This window comes from Arachis ipaensis, chromosome B10, assembly GCF_000816755.2.
Source record: "Arachis ipaensis cultivar K30076 chromosome B10, Araip1.1, whole genome shotgun sequence".
NCBI lineage: Eukaryota > Viridiplantae > Streptophyta > Magnoliopsida > Fabales > Fabaceae > Arachis > Arachis ipaensis.
This window is the reverse complement of record NC_029794.2, coordinates 11,698,804-11,726,057: the sequence shown is the minus strand read 5'-3', so window position 1 is coordinate 11,726,057 and position 27,254 is coordinate 11,698,804. Positions and strand designations below refer to the sequence as shown.

General features: G+C 34.2%; 2 protein-coding genes and 1 long non-coding RNA gene across 6 annotated transcripts; 2 read left to right on the top strand and 1 right to left on the bottom strand.

Moving 5' to 3' along the window:
* LOC107624150 (putative nuclease HARBI1) lies at positions 7–4,850 on the top strand. 3 transcript variants are annotated; one of them, XR_002355522.1, is made up of 6 exons: positions 7–723; positions 2,527–3,190; positions 3,280–3,505; positions 3,606–3,675; positions 4,343–4,701; positions 4,828–4,850. XR_002355522.1 is itself a non-coding variant. In XM_021113472.1 (5 exons), exons 2-5 carry the CDS (start codon positions 2,537–2,539, stop codon positions 3,901–3,903), a joined length of 957 nt encoding a protein of 318 aa, XP_020969131.1. In that variant the 5' UTR covers positions 7–723; positions 2,527–2,536; the 3' UTR covers positions 3,904–4,293. The 3 variants fall into 3 exon arrangements, 2 of the variants coding, with proteins under 2 accessions (XP_020969131.1, XP_016182102.1); XM_021113472.1 differs by lacking the exons at positions 4,343–4,701; positions 4,828–4,850 and adding an exon at positions 3,897–4,293; XM_016326616.2 differs by lacking the exons at positions 4,343–4,701; positions 4,828–4,850 and having other exon boundaries at positions 3,606–4,293.
* Positions 4,423–5,046, top strand: LOC107620137 (L10-interacting MYB domain-containing protein-like). Its single transcript, XM_016322350.2, has 2 exons — positions 4,423–4,701; positions 4,828–5,046. The coding sequence occupies exons 1-2, from the start codon at positions 4,423–4,425 to the stop codon at positions 5,044–5,046; spliced, it is 498 nt and encodes a 165-aa protein (XP_016177836.2).
* Positions 19,566–21,332, bottom strand: LOC107621887. 2 transcript variants are annotated; one of them, XR_001615975.2, is made up of 4 exons: positions 21,096–21,332; positions 20,404–20,471; positions 20,044–20,298; positions 19,566–19,887 (listed from the first exon to the last, which is right to left on the bottom strand). It is a non-coding gene; the product is annotated as an uncharacterized LOC107621887 (long non-coding RNA). The 2 variants fall into 2 exon arrangements; XR_001615976.2 differs by lacking the exon at positions 21,096–21,332 and adding an exon at positions 20,892–21,076.

Here is a 27,254-nt window from a genome sequence, read left to right as displayed (position 1 = left end):
TTTTGTGATGCAGTTCTATTGTAATAATGCTTTTACTTCGTACTTTTTACAAAATCTGGTTTAAATATTGCATTTTTTATCTCTTAATTTTTGTTCTGCTTCATCTGAGTATGTATGTTTGTGTTCTTATCAAATATTACCTGGTCAAGGCACTAGTTCACTTGGTCAGTGATTTAACCAATGAATCGTAGATTGAACTGCTTAAATAAAAAATTAATTAAGGGGGAAAAGTTGAGAAACAGGAGGAGGATGAATTTATTCACTAACAACTCATTTTTAGGTTTAGCTTGAGTTATAGCTAGAGAAGCCCTTGCTACTCGTTTGGTTTTCTTCCTCTTTTCTCTTACGCTGTGTTTGTTTAGGGGGAAATAGGGGGGAATTGAAAATGAATGGAAAGAAAAAGGAAGGAATTGTTCAATTTCACTTGTTTGGGAATGAAAGAAAATATAAAGGGAAAATAACAACAGTAACAAACAGTGACGGGACCCATCAAAATCTTTTCTCTCCAAGTAAGGCGAGAAAATGGAAAGAAAATTCATTTCACTACTTCATTTCCAAACCCTACCCTTTCGAAGCTCTGAAGACTCTTCTTCAACCTACTCAGCTGTGCATGCTACACCCACTTCCAACACTATCAACTAGTGCAAGTTACTAACGTCCATTCTTCCACCACTTCTCAATCATTTTTTGGTCACGGCATCTTCCATCTACCGGTCAAATCTGGTAAGTTTTCCATTTTACTCTTGTTTTACCTTTCATTATTTATTGGCTTTATAGATCTGTGGGTTTCAGCTTTAACTTTGCAGTATAGGAACAAAGATTACATTTCAGTTTGAATTATGAGTTTCTTAATTTTCATGCCTATAAACTGTTTGTTAAATTGTTCCAGTGAAAACATGCAAAGGTATTGATTTCTAACTTAATCAGAGTTAAAAAAAATTAATGTGTGTATATATTATAGATAAGTTTTTCATTTTGCTCTTATTTTTCATTTGATGCTATATGTTGATGGATTTGTGTTTGTGATTTAATCTGGAAGTATCTGAACAGGGATTATATTTTGGTTAGATTTATTACTTTGTTAATTTTCATGTATGTAAACTGCTTGATCAAATGCTCCAATGAAAAAATGTTTATTCATACTTTGTTAACTTTTATGTCTATAAACTGCCTAACAAAATGCTCCAATCGAAATATAACTGCTAAAGTAAACTTAGTTTAAGTAAACTAATTGATTTCATTAGACACAAAATTCATGCTAGTATAACCATAGCTCATTTATTTTTGTTTCAACTTCGATAACAGACTTTCATGTTGCTATGATATAGGTTAAAATATTTTTAGAAAATATTTTATAAAACATATTAACATAAGAGGTAGGATACGTTCAAATATTTTGTAGAGAAAGCCCTGCCTGCAATGCTAAATTTAGTGGTGATTCTGTTTGTGAAAAATATAAGTAAATATTTATCAGAAAGAAAAGATAAATCTAAATCTAGAACAAGAATCTTGCACCTAGCTATTATACTAACCATCATTGTTTGTACATTCAAGCTAGAAACATATTAGTCATTATATTTTGATTTTCACGAATTTGAGGGAAAAAAAATAGAAATCTTCAATAATTGAATATGTTTAAATTTTTGTTCATACAAAATTATTATTATTTGGGAGCTCAATTATTAAAAATGATACGAATTAACAATTTACCTTTAACTGCAAAGTAAACTTGTTCCACCGCACTTATTCACAAATTTGCTCCATAATCTACACTTTTATAACTATTCAGCTAATTTATTCCTTCTACACAAAATTCATAACTAATTCTCACATGGATAGGTGTTGAAGTTGATTAAGATAATTTTTTTTAATCTAAAAAGGACAACTAAAAAAACATTAAGCAATTTTAAAGGATTTGATTAAGTTAATTTATGATATAACATATAACAAATTAATTACTATCTTCACGTGAGTAGTCTATATATGTAAAAAAAAATATCTTCCTTCGTGATGACTATGAAAAAGTCCATTACTTTATCTGTTTCAAGTTCAACAAATAACTTTGGAAAGTTGCAAGGAACTTTGCATATGCTGTCTCTGACCAAATTCAAGTTTAGCTTAGATTTTTTTACTTGTTTTTCAGTAAGATCTTTAATATGGTCTCTTGTTTAATACTTTTTTTCTAAAATACTGTTTTTTTTATATCCATAAGTTTTATTTATTTTTATGTAAATTTATACCCAAAACCACATTAACACCTATTACTTGCTTTCATTTTCTATTTTTTATTTTTTTATTTTTTCTTTCATATGTAGTTTATGTTAAAATTTTTTTGAACGCTATAAGAAATTGTTATCTTTCAATTGGTTGAGATTCTTTTACACTTAATTATATTCTTCGATTAGGAGGTCATATATATTAATACTAGTTATTTAACTGCATTGCTTGTACTTTACATATGATGCTATCTTTTTTTGTTTTTGTTGGTGCTGTAAATCTACGATATGTACATTTGAATCTACAAAGTGCTTGTTAAATGGATAAGGCTGATCATGAAGAAAGTTTTTTGGTCCCCAATATGGAAGACATCTTTAATTGTGAATTCCCACTAAACCTTTCCTTTAAGTTCGGGGTCGATAATCAAGAAAATCTGTTAACCCTTGAAAACCAAGAACATATATTAACAGTTTTGAGGGAGGATTGGAAAAGACGACAGAAATTATGCACCATTACACTGATATGTTACATCGTGCACATGTTATATTTATTGAGATTTATGTCTACGCGGGTTGACAAATCCATCTCCCATAAATTGGTTGGGCGAGAACAAATTCGAGCTACTTTAATGCAACAGTTAAGAGAAACTCATAGGTGTCGTGACATCCTACGCATGGGCCCTGATGCATTTCTTCAATTGTGTGAGAAATTAAGAGCAACACGTCAAGTGAGGGATACAAAACATGTTACAGTAGAGGAGCAAGTTGCTAGGTTCTTGTATATAATAGCTCATAATGTGAAAACTAGAACCGTTTCTTTTTTCTACCACCGGTCTGGAGAAACTGTTAGCCGCCACTTCCATGCTGTGTTACGGGCAATTATTTTACTAGAGGATGAATTTCTTCGACAACCATCTGCATCCATTGTATCTCCGGCGATCCTTCACAATCATAGATTTTATCCTTATTTCAAGGTATTGACATGTACAATTACATGAATAAATAACTTTGATTGATATATACAATTTCATGTTACTTTATTAAATAATGGACTATTATTTAGGACTGTATTGGAGCTATAGATGGAACACATTTTCGTGTCAAAGTACCCATAGCGGATCAACCTAAATTTCGAGGGAGAAAAGACTGGCCGACACAGAATGTATTAGCTGCATGTGATTTTGATATGAAGTTCACTTATGTATTAACGGGTTGGAAAGGAATAGTATCTGACTCAAAAGTTCTTAAGAATGCATTATCGAGGGATGATAATCTTAAACTTCCACGAGGTTAGCATGTACATAAAACTATATTGTCTCATTAGTAGGTAAAGATTAGTAGTTTGTGTGTTTATACTAAATTATTCATTTTTAATGATGGATTCTGTAGGAAAATTTTACCTTGGGGATGCTGGATTTATGCTGAAGCATGGATTAATTACCCCATATCGAAGTGTAAGGTATCACCTAAAAGAGTATGCAAGACGTGGCCCAGAAAATGAAAAAGAATTATTTAATCTTCGTCATGCTTCATTGAGAAATGTTATCGAAAGGTCATTTGGAGTTTTAAAGAAAAGATTTGCAATAATCACAAGTGGCACTGAACCACATTATGACTTTGAGACTATGACTGAAATTGTGTTAGCTTGTTGCATATTACATAACTTTTTAATGGGTGTAGATTCTGATCCACATCTCATAGCTCAAGTTGACCGAGAACTACAAGAAAATAATCCAGAAGAGGATGAAGTAGTTCGACATGAACAAGATGAAGACTATAGGCGAGGAGCCATATTAAGGGATGAAATAGCTGCTCAAATGTGGGCTGACTATCAACTAGGACTCTGATCACTCATTTACAAAATTTTGCGAATAACGTTATTAGTTGTATTATCTATGCGCTGAGTTGATTTTATAACTATGATTTGTTATTATTGAATTCATGTTACCTCTTGAAGTGTTACCATATTCTGTTTGAGGACTTTGGTGTGCACAAGTTGAATCACTTTGTCATATATTGTACTTATGGAGTGTATTGAATCTTTATTTGTTGAGTAATTGATAAGATAGTTTACAAATACTTTGATTTAAGATTATGGATGTTATTTCTATCCACTTATTTTGTAGATTGAGAAGTGTTAATGGCAAAGAGAGCATTATGCCAAGGTGAGGCCACTAGTCGGGATACTCTAAGATGGACCGACGAAATGGATACAACCTTCATTGATGCTTTGATTGAAGAAAGCCGCAAAGGTAATAAAGTGGATGGTACATTTACTACAATGGCATATGACAACATACTTTCACTTTTGAGATCTATCTATGGTAACCATATCCGCAAAGAGAATCTTAAGAATAGACTCAAGACTTTAAAGGATCATTTTGGAGTTTGTTATGATAATTTTCATGGGTTTAGTGGATTTTCCTGGAATCCAATTACAAAGATGTTTGAGGCTGAAGCTGAAGTCTGGGAAGAATTGATTAAGGTATACTTTATGCATTTACTCTTTTTTTGGGTATTAAATGTCACTAGTAATTATTGAAGAAGTATCTCAAAAATATATCTTTACATATAGGCACAGTCATAGTAAATATTCTTCTATTTGATTCAGGCAAAATCAGAAGTGAAAAAGTGGATGCGGACTCTAATCAAACACTATGATAAACTATTTGAGATATATGGTACAGACAGGGCAACAGGAAAACATGCTGAAAGTGCCAAAGAAAAAGTGAAAAGGTGGGAAAAGAGCAAAGAAAAAATTAACTTGAATGATGATGAGAATTTTTTGGTGTTCCGGCTGACGTACGTCTTGCCACATTATATGAATTGATGAAAGAAGCAGGTGCACTCTAGGAACAATAGTCCTGGTAATGTGGCTAATATTTTGAGAATGGCACAAATATAACTTTAAGATCAAGATACGTAAAGTATCTTCATATTTTGTGGGTAATATATCTATAACTTAATTAAGGCTTATAATCATAATACCTCATGTCTTTGTATTTTGTGACTTTCATAACTATAACTATTGTTGACTATGCTATTAGTAATGAGTTAGTCAAAAAAGTCAATGCTATGTAATGACTTGATGAAACAGTCCCTGTATTAAATTTGTTAGTTTCATATGTAATGACTTGATCATGTAAGACTTTTTTTTATATGTATTTGTAAATATAATATAAGGCATAATATATTAATCAAATGATATAATGTGATTGGTTAGCCTCTTTAAAATCATGTACATATAATTATTGATTTACATATTTCTTCTTTTTGAAATTATTTCCAGTTTATGTATTGAGATGAGCACCCATGAAAATTAAATTTCACTTCAATTTTTTTCCTTTCTATTTTTTTTCACTCAATTTCTCTCCTTCCTATTTCTTTCCACTCCCAAACAAAGTCTTAGGGTTTCATTTCTTAGTTTATCTCTTAGTTGAATTTCCTACATTTCCTTTGTAATTTTCTACCGCTCTTAGCAATTTTACACTTTTTCCTTGGGAAGGCTCGATACATAGAATTTCTATTTGTACCTTTATTTTATTAGTGCAATTCTCAAGTTTTTTGCGAACTAGTAGGCAATTATATATATTTGTATGTACAAATTCTAAACCATTATTTCTTACTAGCAATTTACGCGCCCGATGCGCGGTGAAGATAAGTGAAGAACATAATGAGGGGAATGTAAAGCTTAGTTGGGATATTATTTGGTGTAATAAATAAAAGAGAATTGATATTATTTGATATTTATTTTTAGAGGAGTGCTACACATACAAGTTATTTTTGTTTACAAGTTTTACAAGTTGGGCTTAACACGCGCGTTACTGAGCCATCTTCGCGTGTTTCATCTTCGTTTCCTTTTTTACGAAGAAGAAGAAGAGGAAGAGGAAACACGGAGAAAGAAGAAGAAAAAGAGACAAAAAAAACGTGAAAACAGCGTGAATATAAATGACTTGTATGATTTGTATGGAAAAGCGTTCTCTCTTTGCCTTCGATTTTCTTCTGTTTTTTTTTATTTTCATGGTTTCTGAAATTAAGCTTTGAAATTGTTTTGAAGATGATGGAACTTTAGAAATATACCCGAACGATTACAAAAATATACCCAAACGATTACAGAAATACACCCAAACAGTTACAGAAATAAACCAAACGATTACAGAAATACATTGCTAAATCATGAATTGTTGCAAGGTTGGCCAGTACATAGCTGAAGTTTGCTTTTGGCTGCTGCTCACCTGGTTGAGCTCTCTCTGAGTACCGTTCTGTGTGTTGATCTTGCGATGGTGATGGATCTTCTTCATACCTATATCAATATAACCTTATCATATGGCCATGCTTATTGCATAGTTGACATTGAGATCGATTTTGCAATCTTTCATAGCCTTGTCTCTCATAATTATGTGTTCTTTCATAGTTCTGCGCTTCATAGCCTTGTGCCTTATAGTTTTGTGATTTTTTATAGCCCTGAGCTCTTGGTCTATCAATATACTATGATTGGCCTCTACCATAATCTTGTGGTTTCCTTCCTCCTTTTATAAACCTTCTTCTATCTCTGAAGCCTCCTTTAAACATTTCTTGTTGAGAAAAATTTTTCTAAAATCTCTCTTGGGACTTTTCTTGATCAAAATGACTTGCATAGCTAGATTCAGCAACATTAGCTTGCAGCAATTGACCTAGTTCTGGCTTTCTAAACCTCTCTAGCGTGGTTTTATGTACAAATTACAGAAATACACCCAAAGGATTTAAGAAATACACCTAATATAGGGGGAGACAGTATATTTTTTCTTGAAATCTTTTAATGTTTTGCTGGTTAAGGATTAGGCACATGACAGAGACAATCTAGAAAAAAAATCTAGAAGAATAGTAAAACAGTACCTTGAATAATGTTTCTTCATTTTTTCTGGTGATTTTGATGAAGGAGAAAGAGAAAATGAAAAGAGGAGAAGAAATTTCAATAAAAAAAGAGGGAGGAAGAGGTGGTGTTGATGACGATGATAACGAGAGAGAAAAATTACGAAAAAGAAGAAAAAGAGACACGGAGAAAGAAGAAGAATTACTCTTATTTTTATGATTGAGATTTCTTAAAGTTTGAATCTTCTAAAATATTAATAAAGTCTAATAGTTTTACTCGAGGAAAAATTGGTTTAAGCGTGCAATGAGAATTGTGAGAGTTCAATATATATGAAAATGGCATAAGTTTGATCTGATATGAATATGAATAAAAATTTAGAAAGAAATTACTAAAATGAAGAAAAAAATATAGACAAATCTAGTCTAGTCCAGGAACATAATTTCTTTCATCTTTGCTATGTGCTTTGTTCGTTGTTATGAACAGTAAAATATGAAGTTTAATAAGAACATAAATACACAGTTTAATAAGAATACATGTACATATTAGCAAGATGTAGGACTCTATTTTCAATTAACTGCTCCTTGAGGTCAAAAATGAAAACTATCAGTTCAGGAAAAAATAAGGCTACAGTTGGTGAGAGGACGAGAAAGAGGAAGAGGAGGATTGGACATTGGTGATGAACTCCTTAGGGGTTCTTTTATCTCCTGAGTGTTAGTGCTGACGAACCTTGTGGGTTTTTCGGCGAGCTTCTGCTCCTTCCACTACTGACCAGTGGAGGCAAAAATAGGCTTCATCTGCTTCGTCATGCTCCCGTACTTGATTGGAAACCGAATAGTATTCCGTTTGTCGCCACCAGCTACTCTGCTGTCATCAGTTGTAGAATTTCTCCCCGTCAAAACGACGTCAATGAGGAGAGGAGATGGGAAGGATTAAAGAAAAGAGGTAAGTTTCGAGAGTAAATGGGAGTTAGAAGAGAAAAATGAATCAGAGAATTTCATTTTTTTAGGGTCAAATTTGAGTGAAAAAATAACTGCTCAATCAGATGCGCAACCTCTTCTTCTAAAATAAAATTTGGTGAATTGCTGCACGCATGCACCAACATCTTTTAATTTGTGGCTAAAATATCCTTCTCTTTATTATCTGGATAAAAGGATACAAAAGTAATTCAATATGTTTACTTTTAAAAATTATATATATAGTGAATAAAGTGGGTATTGAACCAAAAATTATATATAGGGAAAATGTTAGTAAATCGAATAAGTCTTATTTGAATTACTATGGGCGCACATTGTATGTAATTCGAATTAGTATGGGAAGAAAATCATGGATAAATCGAAATAGCTTGTTTTGATTTATTATGGGTGTCACGTGCATGCATAAATTGAATTATAGTGATTCGATTTACTAGGGTAGAATACGTGCATGCATAAATCGACTCAGCCTGCTTCGATTTGCATGTTTCTTTAGTAATTCGACCTAGGATGATTCGATTTAGTAGAACAAAGGCTAAATCGAATGAGGCTCATTCGATTTACATAGAAACGTGTATTAAGGACGGATATCCATGTAACGTTTTTTCGTTTGGGTGATTTGTATACTTTTGAATTGGATTTGGTTTATTTCTGCATTTTATCCGAATTATTAACTCTAAGAATGGTCAATAGCAACTAGATTCAGTAGAATGCTGAGTGAAGATTAGGAATATGTTTATTCTTGGAGTCACCAACTATAAATTTTTTCAGGTATATATATTTATAATTTACATATATACTTGAAACAGCTTTAGTTACCTTGAAAAAATTCCTTCAATTCAACAAGATTGCTATGTATATTCAGAGAATCACACACACTAATTCTTCGTTATCAACATTTGATGCTGTGTTGTTGCAATCATATATGTTGTTGCAATCATATATATACCGAGGCATAAAAAATTTCTAATTTTTTCACTATCTTATCAAATAAAGAAGACTAAACTTATCACGATTGATGAATTAGCTTAATATTACTTTTTTAAATTAATGTGGATAATCCTCAATTATAGTAATTGAAACTATTCAATTTAATTTCTTAAATTTAAATCGCAACATATTAAAGCATCATATATATCAAATCTTTATTTTTAAAAACTAATTTTAAATATTTTTTTTACTTATATTTCAGAAAAAAATAGTTTTATTTGTAGGTCATTCGAAGAGAATTTTATTGAACTAAATGATACAGATAAAAAAGACAAAATAGTTAGAAGAAGAATTTTAATGGAGGGAGACACACAACCGCTGCAAAGTGCCACTAATTAGTGGAGAAAAATAATAAATAGTGAGAAAGTTAAGGAACAAAAATCAAGGTAATTGTGGAATATGAATCTTCTTCTTTCAGTTCTTTGATCTTTTTTAATTTTTTTTGTATATTTTTTTTTTCTCTCTATATATTATTTATCTATTATTTTTTCTTAAATTTATTTTGAATAACAAGATTATGCCAGGTTCTATTCTGCTTCATGGGTGATTTCAATGAGATTATCCAGGTGGAGGAGAGAAAAGAAGCGGATACCTTAACAGTGTCTGCTAGAGACCTTAGAAATTGAATATAGAATATGGAGCTGATGGACTTACCAATATATGATCGCAAGTTTACATGGTTCAGGAACCGATCATATAGTTGCATTGATAGAGTTTTGGTCAGTTTGGAATGAGTTGAGGAGTTTCCAGAGATTAGATTAAAAGGTGGACTTAGGGGATTATCAGATCATTGTCCAATGATTATGGAAGATACGAAGTGAAGAAGTGAACCAAGACCCTTCCGAAGCTTAGATTCGTAGTTTACACATGAGGGACTTCCTAAGAATGGTGAAGGAGGAATAGAGAGGCTTAGGGAATGTACAATTTACTGATAAACTGAAGGCTCTGACGATTCCGTTAAAGAGATGACATAAGAACAAATTTAGCGGCATGCATAAGGAAATCAATTTATTTGAGGAAGAGATAAAGAAGACAGATGATAGATAAGTAGTGGGGTGTATGATGGTACGGTGGAGGTGAGGAGAAAGGTGTTAGTGAGATGCTGTGAGAAATGGTATGAGAGGAAAGAAATTCACTAGAAACAGATGTCACGGTTTTGGCATGCGAACGTAATGGACAAAAACACTAGGTACTTTCATATCATAACTTCAGCGAGAAGGAGAAACAATAGAATTGATGTTTTGGTGATTAATAGTAGGTTAGTAAGGAATCAAGCCAGAATTAAGATTGCTATTCGAGAGTTCTATAAGAACTTATATCATTGGGAGAGATCTCCCATGGTGGGGTTCAGAGATGGTTTGGTTACACGCATAGATGATGATAAAAACTTTGGAGGTGTTGCCGTCAGTTAAGGAGATCAAAGAGGCAGTATGGGATTGTGAATTATCTAAGACACCAGGAAGTGATGGATATAACATGAACTTCATTAAGAAATGCTGGGATGAGATTGATTCAAAATTCATGGCAGCTGTGATGGATTCCTTTCAGACAACCAGGTTACCTTTTGATGCAAATATTACATGGGTGACACTAGCATCGAAGTTTGTTGGAGCTAAGGAGATCAAAGACCTTCGACCGATTAGTACGGTTAGATGTGTGTACAAGGTGATTTCAAAGATATTGGTTAGGAGAATGAAGGCGATAATTGCAGGACTAGTAAGGTAGACTCAGAGTGCATTTGTTAACGGTCAAAAAATTCATGATGACGCACTTACTGCTTGTGAAATGGTGCACTGGTTCAAACTGAGAAAAAAGGAAGCAGCAATTATTAAGTTAGATTTTCAAAAGGCATATGATAGGGTCAAGTGGAGCTTTGTAGACATTGTTTTGTAAAAGATGGGCTTTGGTCGGAGATGGAGAGAGTGGGTTATGGAGTGTGTTGGTACGACCTCTATGTCTATTTTGATTAATGGTTCATCCTCTAAACCATTCAACATGGAAAGGGGACTGAGACAAGGGAAGCCACTATCTCCACTCTTATTTGTACTGGTTGTTGATATGTTACATAGAATGGTGGGAGAGGTAGTTAGAAATAGTCAGATATCACCGTTGCTAGTTGGGAGGGATGATATAGAGTTGTCCCATCTTCAGTTTACAGATGACACTATTATTCTTTCTACCTAAAGAGGACATCATAAGAAATTACAAGAGGTTACTATGATGTTTTGAATTAATGTCGAGGATAAGCATTAACTTTGACAAATCAAATTTGATTCCAGTTAATTGTGAATAGTAATAGGTTCATAATATGTGTAATTTATTAGGTTGTAAGGTGGATTCTCTTCCAGTTAAATACCTAAGAATCCTTATAGGAGCTAATCCCAGGTTGGTGAAGATGTGGAAGCCAATAGTAGATAAGATGGAGGAAAAACTCAATTTATGGAAAGATAAAGTGCTCAATAAAGCAGGCAAGTTAGTTTTCATCAAATCAATGTTAAATAGTTTGTCGGTATACTACCTATGTCTGTATAAGATGTCGAAGGCAGTTGCAGATAAGTTGATATCACTACAGAGGAGGTTCATGTGGTGTAAGGAGGATGGCAGGAATGGTACGGCGATGGTAAGATGGGAAGTAGTGCAGGCTCCAAAAAAGTTAGGTAGTCTAGGAGCGGGGGACGCGGTGATCCATATACAGCTTTACTATTTAAGTGATGGTGGCACTTCTTAAAGGAAGAATGCCCGTTATAGATGAAGGTGGTATGCTTCTGCATATGAATCCCAATGTGATGTTATCCCATCAGTCAATACCTATAAGAGGGGGTCAGTAGAAGGATATTTGTCAACTACAGATCAAGAAGCAATATATGAGAGATAAGATGATTATTGGGCTAGCTATGGAGGTAGATGATGGTAGAAGGACTCGCTTTTGGGAGGATGTTTGGCTACAAAGTGGTTCATTGAAAGATCAGTTTTCGAGACTCTTCTCACTTTCAAACTAAAGAGGGTTCGTAATGAGAAACTGTGGGTTTTGGGACAGGATAGAAAGGATTTGGAACTTCCAATGAAGGCGAGAACTATTCCAATGGAAGTTGGATTCAGTAAATCAGTTAAAGTTGAGGCCAGTTACACTAGTATATGACAGAGAGGATAGAGTTTTGTGGAAATTTGATAGGCAAGGTATTTTTATTACAAACTTATTTGTGCAAAACTTGCAGGCAGAAACAGCACCTGAGGAAGTCACAAGTTACAGCTTCACTAGAACTATTTGAAAATGATTAGTTCTACAAAGAGTGGAGTTGTTTGTTTAATTTGTATTGATTGGTAGAGTAAATACAAAAGAAAGATTGAATAGGATAGGAATAGTGAATAGTGAAAATAGTGTATGTATCTTATGTAAGGAGGATGTTGAATATATTCATCACTTGTTTTTTTCTGTGATTTTATTTGGCAGGTGTGGTGTGCATGGTTATCTGCTTTTGGGAGTTTATGGTCTGTTTCAGGCACAATGAAGGAACACTTTAAAAGTTGGATAGGAGGTCACAATAGAAAGGAGGAGAAAAAAGAATAAAAGGATTTTCCAATAGAAAAAAGCGTGTTTGGAAGAGATTATCAACAAGGCTTTAATTAGCTACAAGGAGTGAACTGAGAAAGATCATTTTCATTGTTGATGGCAATGTCAAAAATAATGATGGACTAATGGTTTATTTTTCTCAAATGTATTTTGTTGTTTTTGTTTTTTTTATTGCTCCACTTTATTGTGTTGAGCTCCTTTCTTCTTAAAAGAACAAAGAATAACAAGAGCTATATATATGAATAATATGAATGAATGAATAACCTCTAGGTGAGTATGAAGAGACCATTTGAACTTGTTTTGTCGATTTTAGCAAATCGATAATGGTTCGATTCTAATAGTCTGGGAGCGAAACCAACTCCTCTTTTGTGAGTACCAGTTTTCTAGAAGTGCATCAAAGACCCTCGAATTAGACAGAATTAGTGAAAATGACTGAAAAGACAACAAACAAATAAAAAGGTTCTGAAAATAAGAATGATTGGAATCGAAATGGTTTGCATTGAATTTAAATAAAGCAATAAAATGCCTTCAATTAGATCAAAAGACTTTGAATTTCAAAAATAACAATACAGTAATATAAAATTGAACAAGAAAATTAAATGTTGCTTGAAAGATAAATTTGCGAGAAAAGTAGAATTTGCAGAAAACATAAATGGAAAGCAAAACAAGTGGAAGGAACCCTACAGATAATTAATTCGAAGCAGACTCAGAAAGTCTCTGGGATGTAAGTGTGCGTGAGTAATTTCTGAAACAAAGTTTCAACCCTTGTAACTTCGAGCCTTCTAATATTTATAGCAATTTCTTTAACCGATCAATTTGAAGTGACACTCCCTCATGTGCGAAAATGTGGGTAACCGTTCCCACTCTTTTACCTAATCATGTGACGGTTGCAAAATAACTTTCGATTTCAAAAAATCTTCGATCTTCTTTACTCGAATAACTCTTCGATTTGTTGAGCTGATCGAACTCTTACTCAAAGTCTCCAAATATGTCTCCTTTGACATCAACTTTTTTTCCGAAAACTTACTTAATAATTCGAATAACCCTCCTCTTTGAATTCAATTATTTTTTACCAACAGAAATATAACTCATTGATAAAAAAAAGAGTTATCATTATTATTATTATTATTATTAAATAGATATATTATATGATGGTTTTGTTCGTTTGGAAGCTTACAATGAGAGTTTCAGAATGTCGGGAGAAAAATAGGTAAAAAAAAAAAATGAAAGTTAAGGTTGATACTATCGTCTATGTTTTTTTATATGGATTTTCTTTGGTTTATAAATATCATTTAATTATTACTTCTCTGTTTGATTTAATGGAAAAAATATTTATTTTATCGCACAATCTTCCTTTTTTTTCTCAAATCAGAGAGGTTTTTTATATTTATGAATTGTGATCACTATTTTTTTTCAAATATAATATCTTTCTGAATTTTCTTTTACCGTAAATATATTGGTTTTAATTACTTAACTGTATATACAAAAAAATTTATATTATTTTCGAATTTTATTGATCAATGATACAGTTTTGATTTTTATCTTTTGAAATTTAATTTAAAAATAATATTAATTTTATTTTTACATACATAGTCATTAATTAATTTGTTCACATGGAAAAGCAGTGTATGTTTTACTTGCTTTTTCTATATTAATTTTAATAATATATATAATCTAATAATTCCATTGTTTATTGATTTAATTAAGATAACTTTAAAATATGGTATCTAAAAAAAATAGTTTCACCATATCTAAATACTAATATATTTTCCTCTCTAAATAATTATCTGCATAATGAAAGTAATATAAAATTTATCAAGTGAAAGTTTATTTATTAATATTTGATTAATTTGAGTTGAGAAATTTGTGACTATCACTTTAGAATTTAGTTTTTACAAGACTCGAAATTCAGTATCATTAAGAAATGAGTAAATTTATCTGTTACTTGATTAATTGATTTAATGATTTGTTATTTATTTATTTTTTAAAAATCATACTAAAAGCACACATTTTTATAGTATAAATTATAAATTTAATTTTAAAACATTATCAGTATAAAGCAGTTTTAAACGCTCATTCAATTAAGTAACAATACATCAACAAAAATAATTACTTTTTATCATAATTGATTATTAGTGTATTAAAATTAAACTCAAAAATTAAATACTAAATTTTTAAGTAATATAAAATTATTTAGTATTATATACTTTTTTGAAAAAACAAATAATTCTTGTACCCTTAGAAGCTTTAATAATAAACAATTTATAGTTGTCTTTAACTCATAAGATAATGTATAGCCTAATTTTTTTTCCAAACAACAAAAGTAAAGTAAAATGTTGAATCATCACACAGTTATCCAATAAAATATATTTTATTGATCGAATTTGTTACATAGATAATATTCTATTAGCAATAGATGTGAACTTAATTGCAATTAGTTAGTTATTTTTTGTTAGTTATTTAATTTATTTTTTTACAATTAATTATAACCATACATTGATATATTAAATACAGAAATTCTTTGCATACAAGTGATTAGGGCTTGTAAGCCTTACAAGTCAATTAACCACTAACGCCCAAAACGCGCTTCTAGTGTTACGTAGCTTACACGCGCTATATAACAAATCCTGCAAACATATAACTACCAATTTTAAAAGATTTGTTTCCTTCTTCGTTCTCCTTCTTTCCAAATTTCTTCGTTCTTCTTCTCGCGCGTCTTCCCCTGCCTTTTCGATCGTTCTTTTCCCCTCCTTTCTCACTGGTTTGTTCTTCGTCATTGACGTGAGTTCCTCTCTCTGTAGCTCCAGCTTCGTTTTTTTTTTTTTTTGATTTTCTGGTTTCTGAAATCAAAGTTTGAACTCATTTTGAAGATAATGGATGATTCAACCTCAGATTGTCAGCTGAATCAGGGCAAAGTGGATTTTGAATTTGAATCTAACGAAGTTCCTGAGGTTTGATTTACATTCAGCTAATTACGATTACTCTGAATTTTGTTGCAGTTATTCGTATATCATTGTCTAGCTGAATAATTCGTGAACATTGACTGTGAAATTAACGTGTGAACATAAATCTGTGGATTGAATCTAATGTATTAGTTTTGAATAATTATCTGCAATTTATAGCAGACGCTCGGGTGTAGATAAGAATTTTTTGAGTGTATTTTAGGGGGAAGTATGGGTGTATTTATAGTTTATGGCTTTTTTTGTTATTATAGTTGAGTTGTTGTCGTTCGGATGTATTAGATCAGACATGATTGGGTGTATTTTTAGTTTTTGACATGGTGTATTCTGCAGCCTCTCTCTGTTGTTGATGACCAGTTTGTTCCCAAGGTTGGAATGACCTTTACCACCCTTGAAGATGTTGGAAAATTTTACAGGAACTACGCCAAGGCTGCAGGTTTTTCTACAAGAGTTCGGAGCACAAATAGGAAGGAAAACGAGATTAAGAATCAATTGATTACATGTAGCAGAGAGGAAAAATAGAAATCTAAAATATCTCCGACCGAGAAGACAAATCCGACAGCCGGTTTAAACTGTCCTGCAAGAATTTATATACACACATTGAAGGATGTTGGTGCTTGGATCATTTCAAAGGTTGTGCTGGATCATTCGCACCCTTGCTGTCCAAGTAAAGCAGAGATGCTCAAACAGCACATGGAACTAAGCATGTCCATTCATCGTACAATAGAGCATAACGAGGAGGCTGGTATTAGACCAAGCAAAACTTACCAATCATTTGTTGCGGCTGTCGGGGGTCATCGCGCGTTAAATTTTATTGAAAAGGATGTGAGAAATTACATTACGAGAGAAGTGCGGAATGTTTCTGAACAAGAAGATGCAAAGGAATTTGGGAAATATTTGTTAAGAATGAAAGAGAAGAATCAGAATTTCTTTTTTGAGCTTGAACTCGAGGAGGATCAATCGATTAAGTTGGCTTTTTGGGCCGATGCAAGAAGTAGAGCTGCCTTTGAGTATTTTGGAGATGTTATTTCATTTGACACCACCTACAATACAAACAGATAAACTGTCCCTATTTATGATGCTAAATTAATGTATTTTTATGAATCTGCCGCAGAGGTGTATATTGGGTGTTTTTGGGTGTATACAAAGTATTTGTTGGGTGTACATAATGATTTTTCATTTTGCACTATGGTAATTTGTTTCAGGTATAATTTGGTTTGTGGTTCTTTTGTTGGGGTGAATCACCACGGTCAGTCAACACTTCTTGGATGCTCTTTGATGAAAAATGAAGAAATTGAATCATTCAAATGGTTATTTCAATGTTGGCTTCGTTGCATGGGAGAAAATGCTCGAAAGGATTTCTCACCGATCAATGCGCATCAATGAAAAGGACTTTAGAGGCTTGTATGCTAACAACAATTCACCGTTGGTGTATTTGGCACATCATGAAGAAGATTCCAAGCAAATTAAACGGGTACAAGGGACATGCATTAATTGAACAAGAAATGAGCCAAGTTGTTTGGAACTCTCATAGTAAAGACTCATTTGATAGGAATTGGAATGATTTTCTGCTGAATTTTGGTCTTGTGGATAACAAGTGGCTTTCAGGTAATGTTAGTTTAAAATCTGCAGCAGAAGTGTAAATTAAATTTTTTTGGGTGTATTTATAGTCTGTGTTTGGGTGTATTCTGCAGATCTCTATGAAGACCGTCATATATGGGTTCCAATCTATCTGGATCACCACTTCTGGGCAGGGATGAGAAGCACACAAAAGAGCAGAGCATGCATTCATTTTTTAACAAGTTTATTACCCGGAACATCTCGCTTATTCAATTTGTCAAACAATACGATAATTGCCTCGGAAGCAGGGAGCAAGCAGAGAGAGAATCAGATGCTGCAGATTTTCATACGGTCATACCGTGTGCAACCAAATCCTCCATTGAAGCTCAGTTTCAAGATGTGTACACTCATCAAAAGTTTAGGGAAGTCCAAGCACAATTCATAGGAAAGGCAAATTGCATCACTAGATTAACGAATTCTGCTCTAGGCTATTCAGTATACGAAGTTGGAGAACAAGTTTCCAGCTCAATATTCAACAAGTTTGTGGTTACTTACGACTCAGTAGCAGCCGAGGTAAAATGTCAATGCTTATTATTCGAGTCAAGAGGGATATTGTGCCGTCACGCACTAAGCGTGTTAAGCTTTGAACGAGTAAGCCAAGTGTCACCTAGATATATACTGGAACGATGGAGCAAGAAGGTAAAGAGGCGACACACACACATCAAGAGCAGCCACGACGAGCCACTGTTGGAGAGCAAGAGGTTGGTTTTTCGTTCACAAAATATTTGCGAATTTGCATCAGAATCGGAGGAGCTGACTACAATTCTGCACCGTGCGTACGATGCGTACGATATTGAGATGGAATCATTGAAAGCCAAAAGGAAGGGAACATCTTCTTTATCTCACAAAGACGCCAACTTGGAATCCGTTAACGAGCTTCAAAGCCCTCCAAGGATTCGAACAAAGGGACGTCCAAAAAATAGGCTAGGTTCAAAGTTGGACAAACAGATTGCAAATGCCTCAAAGAAGAAGAAAACAAAAGATCTAAACGAGGTAAAAGTGATGTTGTTTAAACTTGTGGTGATTGATTTTAATTTTCTTGTTAATATTTTTGCTAATATGTGAGTTTATTATATCCAGTTAAACCTTTTTGATGCTGCATCAGTGGTGCATCCAAATTCCAGCCAATATCAAGGACGCGTTATGAATTATCAGTTCAGGGAACCAGCAGCAGTGGATAGTTTTTTGGGTGTTTAGTTATAGAATATGGGTGTAAACCTTAGTTTTTTAGGTGTATTTTTGAATTTTCTTGTGTTTGACATATATATATATATATCAGAATCTGCTGTTTATGTTATAAATTATTGTTTGTTTTTTATTAGGGTTTAGGGTTTAGGATTTTAGGGTTTAGGGTTTATGATTTTAGGGGTTTAGGGATAAAGCATCAGGGGATAGAAGTCTGGTGTATATTTAACTTTCCTTGGGTGTAAAATGAGATCTTATGGGTGTAAAAATCAATAATTTGGGTGTATAGTAGGTTGGGTGGTTTAGGGTTTAGGGTTTAGGTTTTAGGGTTTAGGGTTTAGGTTTTTAAGGTTTAGTGTTTAGGGTTTTGGTTTTTGGGTTTTGGGTTTAGGTTTTTAGGGTTTAGGGTTTTAGGGTGTAGGGTTTAGGGTTTATGGTTTAGGGTTTTAGGGATAAATCATCAGGGGGTAGATGTTTGGGTGTATATTCAACTTTCTTTCGGTGTAAAATGTCAGGTTATGGGTGTATATTTGGTTTGATGTTTTTCTTCATATTATAGTACCTGTAAATCAGACATTTTGAATACAGCAGAGAGAGTTTAATTATGAAAAAAATTTTTACTTATAATCGGATCAAATATATTTACAGCATGTGTTCAATTTCTTACAAGACTATATAACAGTTACATTAATCAGTGTCAATATCATTAGAATCTATCTGACAATATGGACTCAATAACAATGAGGATGGCCTGGACAGTCTTATTGCTACTACAAGAAGCACCGTTAAAATTGACGGCCAAATCGACGGTAAAGTTGTCGATAATATTAAAAATCAACGGCAAAATCGATGGCGAAAGCGATCGCTTATAAGCTTGTCGATTTTTCAAAAATCCAATAAAATCGACGGATTGGGAGGTTGTCGATAATATGAATTTTGGATTTTTACATATTTATTAAAAGCGACACCCTGCCTGTCGATAATATTATCAAAAAGCGACGTTCGCTTCATCGATATGTGATTTATTAAAATCGACAGCCTATCCATCGATATAATTATTAAATATCAACAAGAATGGCGTCGACTTATTAAATTAAAAAAGGGATAACATTTCCGTCGATTTTTAGGAGTAACAAAAAATGCAATGACAATGCTGATATCTAATTAATAATTATACAGGGCAATTGCTTATACATAATATATAGAAACAGAAGCTACATTCCACTACACAATAAATTATCTAGCTTCTTAAGAAGCATATTTTAAAACACTCAAAACAAGCACTAATGTAACCATGTATCCAAGCACAGATAACTTATTCATAAGTCTATTTATCAAAATATATACTACCATATGAGTCGTTACATGGATCAATTATCGATTGACACCATGAACTTTCAGTAATAACTTTTAACTTAAACATGAGAACTCTAAAATGCCATCCTCATCTCCACGCCCTTGATTTTGATCCATTGATGTTAGTTCTTGATGTGAGGAAAACTGGACATAAACATTCCTCCCCCTAGAGTAAAACAAAAGAACCAGATTGTTTAGGAACTCACACAATCAATAGAAAAGAAAAGTACATAACATACCATAATACCAAATTATCAGAACAATAGTTAAGGCAACAACAAATTAAAGACAGGAGGAATAAATAAGCTAAGTCTGTGCATACCTTATGGTTGGCTGAACATTTGCATAAAATTGTAAAGCATTAATGGCTGAAGTAACATATTGCATTTGGACAAGAGACTGAAATAAGTAGCAGATTAACAAAAAAAAGATAAAATAAAGCACCCTTAAATTTCTGAAGGAAAACCAAAAGTCTCATTTTGAGGCATGAATTTAAAAAGGAAACCTGATTTTTTGCACGCAACATCACAAGCTTTGTTATGACTCCAAAAGGCTGAAAGAGCTGAAGCAAATCATTCTGCAACCAAAGCATAAAAACATCATAAACAATTAAACATTACACGTACCACGTGCCAAGTACAAACAACATAGTCATCCACCAAGAGGGAAAAAAAAAGCGTACTTCGGATATCTCATGCCCCACGTTTCGTACATGGATGACCTTGGAAGGTTCAGCCATTGTTTGCAAATCTATAAAACAAAGGAAAAGAGAAGAATTACAAATAAACTTCATCACTATTCTTTTACTATTTATGTATAGATAGCACTACAACACAATATTTCTCTAGTTCTAAACTAATTTAAAAGCAAGCAATTAGAATAAAAGTTAGCATTTGGCACGCAGGAAAATTTCTCATTCTGAACTACACCCCCACAAAACAGCTGGTTGGAGAGGGAAAGAAAGAAAGAAAGAAAAGAAAAGAAAAGAAGTATCTTCAATTCAAAAAGCTTTGCAAAACCGAATTGCTCGTTGATCAAGTTGCCAATGAATCATAATAATGTGCTAACTGATAAAAGTGCGGGGCTTTCGCATACCAGGGTGCAAATCGAAAAAGAACAAAAAAAAAATCTAATTTGTAATCTAGTTAGTAGTGAATGAAACTCGCATACCCACACCAGTTGAGACCTGAATCTAGGAGAGCATGTATAGCAGAAAAGTGCAGTGAACAAAATCGCGAAAAAAAAAAGGGAATCTCAAAAATCCAGCTCAGACACCCAAAAGTTGGCATGAATCGTGACGTATCAGCACACGAAGCACACAGCAAATTCCTTTCCTAAAACACAGACAGAGAGAGAGAGAGAGAGAGAAGTTACCTGAGCGTGGAGTGACAGAAAGAGAGAGAGAGAAGGACGAAGAGGAAGAGAGAGAAAATAAGAGTTAAAAAGAGGTGTTAGTGTGGCACATGATACTCAATTAATGTTGCCCTATCTTATATTCTTATGTTATGTTTCTATCTAGCCTTTTTATTTTGTAAGATGAGATAATAATCAAATAATAAACTTAGTTGAATTATAAGGTTTCCCAATTTGAAGATTTGGTCAGTTTTTGGTATCACACCGAGTGCACCCTCATGACTCCTCCACTTAAACTTTTATCCAATATACTTCCCTTTTCAGTTTGAGCCTTTCATGCTTTCATTGCCAACAGTTTAGTCAACCAAAATATCCAATTTTAATTTCTTTTCATTTTATTATTTTAAGCTTTTCTTTCTTTTTTCCCTTCATAATATATCAAATTAAATGCTATATTATACATTTATACTCACACATTCTAGTCACCAAAAAAAAAAAAATACTCACACATTCTCAAATTAATGGGATTTTTAGATATGTATAGTTATTAAGAAATAAATGGCAAATTACTAAAATAAAATATTTAAACTTTAAATTTATTGAAATACAACTTTTGTATATTGGATACGGAAATTTACTTTTTCATTAAACTATGTAAATCGCGAGAGAGGTCCCACGGATTCTAAATGAACGTAAATCGGTACACTCCTCTAGTGGTTTACATTGAAACTCGAAATAGCCAGAAATTACTGTAGAGGTCTCGCGGTTTCTGTGTAAGTATGAAATATGCATAAACCGCAACAGAGAGTCCAACGGTTTATACTTGCACCAAATTTGCCTATATATACTAACCAAGAGGGAGTGGTGTGATGGTAGAGAGTCATTTTCACACTTTCACAAATGGATGGCGAGGATATTTTTTTTTTGTTCTAGTCCACTGCTCTGGTAAAATTAAAAAAAAAAACAAAAGGCACGGTGTTAAGTTCACTGATAAAGAATGGGTGAGTGTTTTTATCCATTCGACAAAAACTTTGTCAGAACTAAAGATGAGCATATTGCAAAAGGCGGGTTTGTGTGGGGCCAAGTGGGTGAAGAAGGTGTTCTACAAGATTTTGATTACAATTGTGTCAACTGGTGTGTAGTATGAAACATTTGTGATAGAGTTGGATGAAGACATGCATGTTTTGTTTCATTGTCGGCGCAGTTTTCCGAAGGTGAGAATACACGAGTTGTATGCCAAGTTGGAAGATGGTGTCAACAGTTCCGGGGCATCAGTGCCAAATCCTCAGTCGACGACAGTGGGGGTGCTTTTACTTCGATGCCTGTCGTTGCACCTGGTTGTTTGTTGGCTGAACCACCATCTGTTCCAGCAGGGTTAGCTCGGTCACCTGGTTTGATTCCTGGTCTTTCAGGTGATGGTGAGCTGGATCATGTTGAAAATGCGATGCGAGAGGGTGATTCGGACGATGAGCCAGATCACATATTGGGGGACAGTGAGGAGGGTACTCCTAGGAACCCACCGGCACGTCAGGGGTCATCCAGTTCTGGGTCCCACCAACAACTACCACATTTCTCGATGTTGAACTTGGAAGCAGTCGGCCAGTAACCGGACATAGATCCCACCTTCGGAGGCCAAGAATTACACGAGGAAAATCCTTCTGAGAAATTTCAGATTGGCCAATCTTTTCAAACTAAGGAGGAAGCTGTGTTGAGTGTTAAGAATTATAGCATCCGCCGTGGAGTTCAGTATTGGGTGATGGAGTCAAATCATCTGAAGTATCATGGGAGATGCAAGGAGTTTGGGAACGGCTGCACGTGGATGATTCGTATCACACTTCGGCAATGTAAGGGTAATTAGGAGGTTAGAAGGTACAACAGAACTCACACTTGCTTGGCTACTTCGATTTTGAGTGACCACCAACAGCTCGATCACCACGTCATTTCTGTGAGAATCTTTTTGTTGGTTAGGGCGGATGCAGCGGTTAGGATAAAGGTGTTGCAAGAAGCTACTGAGGTAACCTATGGATTCAGACCTAGTTATAGGAAGGTGTGGATGGCAAAACAGAAGGCAGTTGCATAGATCTACGGAGATTACGAAGAGTCATATGCCGAGTTTCCCCGTTGGATCTTTGGGGTGCAAGCCACGATGGAGGGAACTGTGGCATTATTGAAGACTTCTTCGGTACGTGTAGGTGATCAGGTTGATGAGTCTACGAAGTATTTTCATCGTCTTTTCTGGACATTTCCTCCATACATTGAGGCATTTAGATATTGCAAGCCACTAGTAAGCATTGATGAGACTCGTTTATATGGGAAGTGTGGCGGAACTTTGCTTCTGGCTATCGCGCCAGATGAAAACTCGAATATCTTGCAGGTTGCCTTTGCACTTGTGGAATGGGAGAATGCGGAGCCCTGAGCTTTTTTCTTATCCCACTTGCGTCAACATGTGACCCCACAAGAAGGCATTCTTATGATATATGCGTATATGCGTACGGTGTTCTCAGTAGCATCCTCCGACAACACCCTGAATCTCTCATGGAACCAGGTGAAGTAGACTGTAAACTGTTTTACCTTATTTGGCAGGGAAGCTCGCTAAATAGTTCCTGAAACTACTCCCAAGCGGGTTTGCCATCATCCATCAGCTTCTCAAAATCTGTAAGGCGCCCGAATATAGGTAAACCATCCACGGGCAGCCCCAGCTGGTATGCAACATCCTGCAGTGTGATGGTGCACTCCCCGAATGACATATGAAAGGTGTGCGTCTCAGGACGCCACCTCTCACTGAATGCGCTGACTAGAGGCTCATCTAACCAAAACCACCTCGTGTTGAGCCTCACCAGATGATACAAATCAGTCCTCTCCAGATAGAGTATGATCCTATCATGTAGATGCATGTTCTGTTATCTCCGGACACTATAAATACACTTACTTGGCTGTAGTATATGAGAGAAATAACCAAACCAAATGAAATTCCATCACTAACAAGTTTAATCTATATATTATAACCGAAAACCAGAGAGAGAATCAGATGCTGCAGATTTTCATACGGTTATACCGTGTCCGTGTGCAACCAAATCTTCCATTGAAGCTCAGTTTCAAGATGTGTACACTCATCAAAAGTTTAGGGAAGTCCAAGCACAATTCATAGGAAAGGCAAATTGCATCACTAGATTAACGAATTCTGCTCTAGGCTATTCAGTATACGAAGTTGGAGAACAAGTTTCCAGCTCAATATTCAACAAGTTTGTGGTTACTTACGACTCAGTAGCAGCTGAGGTAAAATGTCAATGCTTATTATTCGAGTCAAGAGGGATATTGTGCCGTCACGCACTAAGCGTGTTAAGCTTTGAACGAGTAAGCCAAGTGTCACCTAGATATATACTGGAACGATGGAGCAAGAAGGTAAAGAGGCGACACACACACATCAAGAGCAGCCACGACGAGCCACTGTTGGAGCCAAGAAGCAAGAGGTTTGACGAATTGGTTTTTCGTTCACAAAATATTTGCGAATTTGCATCAGAATCGGAGGAGCTGACTACAATTCTGCACCGTGCGTACGATAACGTCATGGTTGAGATGGAATCATTGAAAAGCCAAAAGGAAGGGGACATCTTCTTTATCTCACGAAGACACCAACTTGGAATCCGTTAACGAGCTTCAAAGCCCTCCAAGGATTCGAACAAGAGGACGTCCAAAAAATAGGCTAGGTTCAAAGTTGGACAAACAGATTGCAAATGCCACAAAGAAGAAAAAAACGAAAGCTTTAAACGAGGTAAAAGTGATGTTCTTTAAATATGTGGTGATTGAGTTTAATTTTCTCATTAATAGTTTAGCTAATATGCGAGTTTGTTATATTCAATTAAACATCTTTGATGCTGCATCAGTGGTACTTTCAAATTCCAGCCAATATCAAGGACATATTATGAATTATCAGTTCAGGGTACCAGCAGCAGCGGATAACTCTTTGGGTGTATAGTTACAGAATATGGGTGTAAAAGCACTGTTCTTTTGGGTGTATTTTTGTGAATTTTCTTGTGTTTCACATTTTACATATATATATATATATATTTCACAATATGTTGTTCATGTTATAAAATATTGTTTTTTTTATTACAGTTTAAGGGTTTAAGGGTTTAGGGTTTTAAGGTTTAGAGTTTTAGGTTTTAGGGTTTAGGGTTTAGGGTTTAGGGTTTAATGGTTTTAGGGTTTACAGTTTAGGTTTTAGTATTTAGGGTTTAGTGTTTAGGGTTTAGGTTTTAGTGTTTAGGGTTTAGGGTTTAGGATTCAGGGTTTTAGGGATAAAATATCAGGGGGATAGATGTTTGGGTGTATTTTCAACTTTCTTTGGGTATAAACAATGTGAGGTTATGGGTGTATATTTGGTTTGATGTTTTTCTTCATATTATAGTACCTGTAATTCCGACATTTTGAATACAACAGAGAGTTTAATTATTGAAAGAAATTTTACAATAAACTGGATTATAATTGGCAATTTTTTACAGCATGTGTTCAATTTGTTACAAGACTATATAACATTTACATTAATCATTATCAATATCCTTAGAATCTATCTGACAATATGGACTCAATAACAATGAGGATGGCTTGGACAGTCTTATTGCATTACTTCCCCTAATGACTTCAGCTTTGTCTTGATTCATTTCATGGAATAGAATCCGGGAAGCATATTCTACTCTAAAGTGGTCCACCTCGTCCTACAGTTAAAAAGAATATTCTGTTTAATCAACCATGTTAATTGAGTAATGTAATACAGAGTTATTTAGTTTTAAACACATTTACCTGGGTCCAATTATCCCACTCATACTTCTGCCTTTTAATGTTTTCGGGCTGAAATATCTCAAGCCACTTCATTACGTAGATAGCATAGTCATAGCTGAAAACAAAGAAAATAAATTACAAATTACATATAGGAAAGTTTAATTTTCAGAGTGAAAGATTTATACCTTGTCTTTTGGCCTGAGATGTTAAGGTATGGTGGTTCAATTTCCTTGTCTTTGTCCCTTGTCTTCAGAGGTGCCCCCCAGCATATACTTTAATTTGTGAAATTACATATCCCTTAAAACACAAAACAAATCAGTAATACATGAATAATTTCAATAAAGGGATACACCCAAAGGAGCACAAAGTTACATCTTATATTGAACAGAAATACACCCAACTATTAAAATACAGAACACAGAACCAACTTACAATGCATGTATTCAGGGCAGTTCTCTCATCGGATGGAGATTTCGTGTGATATGGGTCGACTATATAAAATTTCCGCTTTCTTGTATCAGCCAACCATAACCACCAATGTTGTGAATGGCAAACAGGTGCAAAAATCTGAAATATGTTCAGATTGAACACTGTTTTAGTTTATTTGGCACATAAATAAAAAATGGTAATAAGAAGTTTTAGAAATGAAAACTTACATAACGATGTGATGCTAATTTTTTAAGGTCCAAGAAGGGTATGAACATTGGGTAGTCTTCCACCCTGAATGGCTTATTGTTTTTAGGCTGTAAGAATACCCCTTGTGGATGATTTCCAAGGGCCATGTTCTGCAAAAATTGCGAACCACAAAATGAATACAGAAAATACACCCAAACGAATCCAGAAAATACACCCAAATGAATAAATAACTTACACCTAATTTAACACAGAAAATACACCCAGATGAACACATAAAATACACCCGATTTAAGACAGAAAATACACCCGAAGGTATGCAGAAAATACATCTAAAATTCGTTGAAGCAACCCTTACCACAAAATCAGGGGGGAGACAGTATACTTCTTCTTGAAACCTTTTAATCTTTTGTTGGTTTAGGATGAAATACATGGCAGAGACAATCTAAAAAAAGATGTCGAAATCAATTTTACATCAATCAGGATTGCAGTTAATTTTGGTGATAAAAACATTAATGTTAATGTAATATTACCTCAGCTTCTATATGCGTTTCAGGTGCGAGTGATGCAAGGTGGAGTTTTGACAAAATGTATCTATCTTGGGCTTGGAGTGTGCAGACGGTGTCAAACTCATTAGTTAGTCGATCTGCGTATTTCTTCACTCGTATGGCCCAGAGGTAGCATTTCTCTTTCATGTCAGAAGTATGTTGATTCGTCCTCGTAGGAGTTTCAAACTTCTCGAAACTCTCTGCGCCACTCTCCTTTGGA

What these genes read in the sequence shown, in the direction of transcription:
- LOC107624150 (XM_016326616.2), top strand. Translation starts at nt 2,537, where the DNA reads ATGGATAAGGCTGATCATGAAGAAAGTTTTTTGGTCCCCAATATGGAA. An exon ending in GATTTTATCCTTATTTCAAG is followed by an intron (nt 3,191 to 3,279) that starts GTATTGACATGT and finishes ACTATTATTTAG; the next exon opens with GACTGTATTGGAGCTATAGA. An exon ending in TAATCTTAAACTTCCACGAG is followed by an intron (nt 3,506 to 3,605) that starts GTTAGCATGTAC and finishes TGGATTCTGTAG; the next exon opens with GAAAATTTTACCTTGGGGAT.
- LOC107620137 (XM_016322350.2), top strand. Translation starts at nt 4,423, where the DNA reads ATGGATACAACCTTCATTGATGCTTTGATTGAAGAAAGCCGCAAAGGT. An exon ending in TCTGGGAAGAATTGATTAAG is followed by an intron (nt 4,702 to 4,827) that starts GTATACTTTATG and finishes TATTTGATTCAG; the next exon opens with GCAAAATCAGAAGTGAAAAA.